Source organism: Opisthorchis viverrini (genome assembly GCF_000715545.1).
Source record: "Opisthorchis viverrini unplaced genomic scaffold opera_v5_535, whole genome shotgun sequence".
NCBI classification, from domain to species: domain Eukaryota; kingdom Metazoa; phylum Platyhelminthes; class Trematoda; order Opisthorchiida; family Opisthorchiidae; genus Opisthorchis; species Opisthorchis viverrini.
The window spans coordinates 205,569-210,274 of NW_008752196.1; the positions used below are offsets into that span (position 1 = coordinate 205,569).

At 41.4% G+C, this 4,706-nt stretch overlaps 1 protein-coding gene across 1 annotated transcript in view; it reads right to left on the bottom strand.

Annotated features, from left to right (window-relative positions):
• The window catches only part of T265_11620 (hypothetical protein), a gene marked incomplete at both ends in the record, with an annotated part of 31,291 nt that overhangs the window by 9,424 nt on the left and 17,161 nt on the right, over positions 1–4,706 (bottom strand). Inside the window, one exon of the mRNA XM_009178321.1 lies at positions 2,646–2,830. Within this exon, the coding sequence (XP_009176585.1) occupies positions 2,646–2,830 (185 nt within the window). The remainder of the gene's footprint in view (positions 1–2,645; positions 2,831–4,706) is intronic.

Below are 4,706 nucleotides of genomic sequence, written 5' to 3' on the forward strand. Positions count from 1 at the left end.
ACTTGTCAGCTGGCTGCTAGGTGACTATTCAGAGATGTAAGCAGTAAATAGAATATCTGCGCAAGCGAAACTGGTTCTTTCCAGTCCAGCGACCAAATTCCTCCAGAGTTATCTTTTATGGTTTAATTGGTTGCGTTACCCGATTCAGTAATATATATATATATATATATATATATGCATATATATTTGAATTGTGCTAAGTTTCATGAATTTGCTGCTCACTTCTAACTCAGCTGAGGAACTCGAAGAAACGCTCCAGTTTCCAGAACGTGAGCGGCAATTTAGTCTAAATAATAGTGCACATCTCGGAAAGTTTCAAATCAAGTTGAGGTTGAGTTTTATTATGTTGGTTAAGGAATCCCAATGGAAGAACCACGAACTGTTTGACAATATTGCGGAATGTAGGTGGCTCGTGAGCGTTCTTCTAGCTCATGATCTCTGACTGCGCGGTCGAATGAATGGCGTCTCTCGTTGGAAAATCCAATATACTTGAGTTTGCCGTACAAATCAATGTGTTGGCGGACATAGTCAATCGCCGATTGTCCCAATCATTAAAATACACGTTTTCGGTTGGAAATCTGCGGTCTCGATTTACAGCAAACATTTGCTCAACTTAAACCGCAATGAAAAGTTGCCAGTTCTTACCCATAATATGGTTGTGCATTCTTTCTCTTGCTGTTGTTCAGCAAAGCATGTTGTGCGCACGAAGCGTCAACTTTCTTAGAGAATTCGCGAGCACTTCTCTTACCGGAATAACACCAACGTCAAACGTTCAGCTAGGAGCGCAATCGCACCCCACCTAATCGACACCAGGCACATAGTCATGCTAAATTGGTCATTTCAAATCATTTACCGCGTGTGAAATAGACTGCTAGTATCTATTCAGCAGCGCTGCTTCACTACACCGGAAGCAGTCGCCATACGCCAGCGAAATCTGGTATTGTGCTGTCTAACACGTTTCGTAAGAACACTGAGTCTGCCTCGGTCGTATGACATGAATAAACCGGCCAAGTCACTCAACAGCCCTCTTCACCGTCTCACACCATCCAACTAGATGTCACGTGGGGGCGCAGATAACCAATCGGTAGTGTCTCCACGTGTTACTATTCACTAACCAATCTTCGTATTTTAACCATTAGGTATGTACTGACCCGATGACCAGATCTCGAAAACAATAACGTTCGTCAATACGTTCTTTTTCAGACCATGGGAATATTAAACATTTCTATCATAAAGAAAAAAATGAAATGCTGGGGCAGTTAACTTATTTCATAATGTGTTCGATCATGTCCATCTGGAACCGCGAAAGTATGATGACCGCAAATTGGTCTGGCTTAATGTATTGGTTAGAATGGCAACAGACGCCAACTGCAAACTGAAGTTTCCAAAAAATAAACTCACGTTTACTAGCTTCTGAACTAGTACAGCCACCACCCGAACTACCACAAACAAAGTTAAGTTCGAAATCGATTCAAGCGGATTGCAACGCTGTGCAACACAAAAACGTCAGAGGATGAAGAAGTGATCAGCGCTGACAACGCGGCTGTACGGGGTTGAAACAGTTTTACTTTGGCCCTGGACTGTTTCGGCTTGAACTGACTTCAATCTACCAATATAATTTTGATTGAATTTCAAAATCTTATTGGTACGCTGAAAAAGCACTGATACAGCAGCGGCTTTACCGTTCCCCGTGGGAATGATTCTGGCTGGAACCACAATGCTTAGAAGTGCTTTTTGTGCCTTGGGATTGTTGGGTTAACGAAAAGCCAATTGCTGTCAATTCCAATGAAATATTTTGAAGTATTATGTCATGCCCAGTAAACGCGTAATGTGATGGACATATCAAATATATTATGAATAGCTGAAACACTGCACAAAAGTGGGATGCGTATCATTGTTGACCGTGTCTTTATAATCATATCAGGACAATGATTGAAACACGAGTTTGGATACACCTGAAATATTTAGTTTCTATGACTTCCTGAAAGCACAGACTACGGAAATCTACCAAATGAAGCAAGCTGATCTGGATTGAGTGCATGTATGTTGACTTATTGAGTAACGTCTTCAGTTCGTGTACCGCGGAAATCCCTCGTTCGCTGTGAAATATTTTGTGTTGCGTATGCAGCAGGCTACCCAAAGAACGCCCATGAGCTGCTGCCAGTTTTCTCGAAATCAAGAGAAAATGGCAAGATGCCGTTTTCGTTTCCGAACCACGGGCCGTCAAATTTTGAGTTCGGGACTTACACGCCGAGCTATCTGGATCTTATGTAAGAACCATTGTACAGGAATTCTTTGTTCTGATGTTTGAATACAGTTATGAGACAGATTTCTGAGGTCCTAAATGATTTTTACAGGAATAGTTATTTACTGGTGGAAATGGTACCCCGGCTGCACCACCCGAATTATTTCGTTACGAGTTAACATCATCGATGGTTTTTTTAATAAAGCGTAGATTCCGAGGTATGGAATTCGAGCATCTGGAATATAACAGGAGTATTTATTTTTTCGAATTTGCTGGCAAGCATCACCATTGAGATTATTTGTGTGTAGTCATAGTCATTATTTCTTCCTGCAGGAAGTAACATGCGCTCCAAGCAAGGCAGTTTTATGGTTCGTACTGACTAGTAGATGCGTCGTCACACGGGTACATTTTTGGGATTTCTGCCGCGGAAAAGGGAGCTCGCTTCTGTCATTGTTTCCTGGTCCGGTATATCCAAGAATTTGCGCAGGGCAGGTGTACCAGACAACTTAGAGTTCATCTGGTGGTATGACCCGCGTTGAATCAGACATGCCACTGTTGTATTGTTCGAACACAATTCTAACTTGGCTGTTAAAAAAATTGAAAGCCAAGGAACATTTTAACAAACTCAAAGATTGTCGTGTTTCCTTGTGTGATGTAACGTATTCATTTAGCTTCTTTGTAAAACATCCATACTACTCAGTTTAATCACAAGGGAATTAGTGCGTTATGTGTAAGAAAATGTTGCTTAATAAGCCCCTTTGACATGTTGAACTGATCGGGATAGCAAAGAACAAGCTGTCACTCAGAAATCTTCCCAGCTGCCGCAAAAAATTACAATATATTTATTTGAATGTGAAAACATTGGAACGTCAAACACAACACACACGACAGAATTGCAAGATCCAGTAGGCAAACATGGTTGTTGTGTGTGATTCCTATTCTCTTCATTGGTTCCTCAGCCTTGATATGCCTACAGAAATGTACTCGTTTTCTTCTAATCTTCTAAAATAAAATTTATATTAACGGAACCTGTATGGATAGAAGAAGCTTGCAAGTAATCATAAGTTGAACGGACAATTTCCCTTGGTATCTTTCTCTGGAAGTGCTGGTTCTGACATGTGGTAGATCAAATCAGCAGGAGTATTTTTAGATTTTCCCGTTAGTTGGTTACTTTCACGCTGATTTGGTAGATTCCGCTGGGAGAATTTCGAATGTATCGGACAATACCCGTTTTAATGTGCAACTTCGTTTAATTCACCAGACAAGCGGATTGTTTTTGGAGACGCCGGCCAATTTAGAGCATCTTCCAATTATTATGCGAAATAACGTCTTAGCCCTCATTACTACGGGTCCCCTGGTTTATTTTATGCGCTTACCAATAAAACGTATGCAAATTGTTCTAAGCTGACATCCCTGCTTAATTTGACACATCCTTCTGTGACCCTGAGTATAAAAGGGTCAGAATAATTCACCTTCCAAACTTGGTTTGAGATCCACAAAAACGACTGAACTCCGAGCAGGGGAATCACGCGTTTAGGCAAGAAAGTAAAATGGGAAGGATTGACATCCTTCAGTTGTAATGTTTGGGTGTCTTGGCATATCAGGTGATCCCCCAAAACGGATAGCTTTTAAGGGAATATCGTGTGTCCTGTGTGGCTTTGTGCAGCTTGTGGGTAGAATTCGCGGCTGCCAATAATAAACGGTGATCAACTCGTCTATATTTGCGACCTGAAACGTGGGGCCCAGTAACGGCGATTCCACAAATTGGGTAGAAGATAGACATAATGTGGAATTTGCATTCCAAAAATATTGTCCAAGGCCTGCGTTCTGACCTCCTTGCGTATAGTTGAAACAAACACTTTTGCACGAGCAGCAGCCCAGCAAAATTAAGTACAAGGACACTCACTGTTCCGAACGTGCAATAATAATCAGGACTGTGTAGTTGTTTGTATCTTGCTGCGTGAATCAAAATAAACTCGGATATACATGTATTCGCGACTGGATTCGACAAAATCCATATGGATAACGGGGAAAAGAAAAACGTCCACCGGGATGGTAGAAACGCCTTTTGTGTCTTGTGAGACCTGAAATACCTTCACGATGCTGCGGATCAAAATAGTGTCAACATTTCGCAGGCGGCATCTCCAAATATCTAACGTGGCTTCAAATTCTGGCATTATGGAGTCATTGTGAACATTCAGTCAGGCTGTATACAGTGACCAATAAAAAACCATAAAATTTTTCACCATTTTCTAGTAGTTTAGCGACTTTAGATTAAGGAAACCACAGATGGCGATTTCCTGTGATATATGAGCACGAAGTAATTAGAGCGGTCAAAGCGAAGCTTGATTATATCACTCGGTGTGTTATTCAACAATTCAGCAGGAGCTTTTTCGCACTAAATACTTTGCCGTGAAGTTCAGTCCGGTGCCACATATCACGAGTACCAAACGTGCAATCG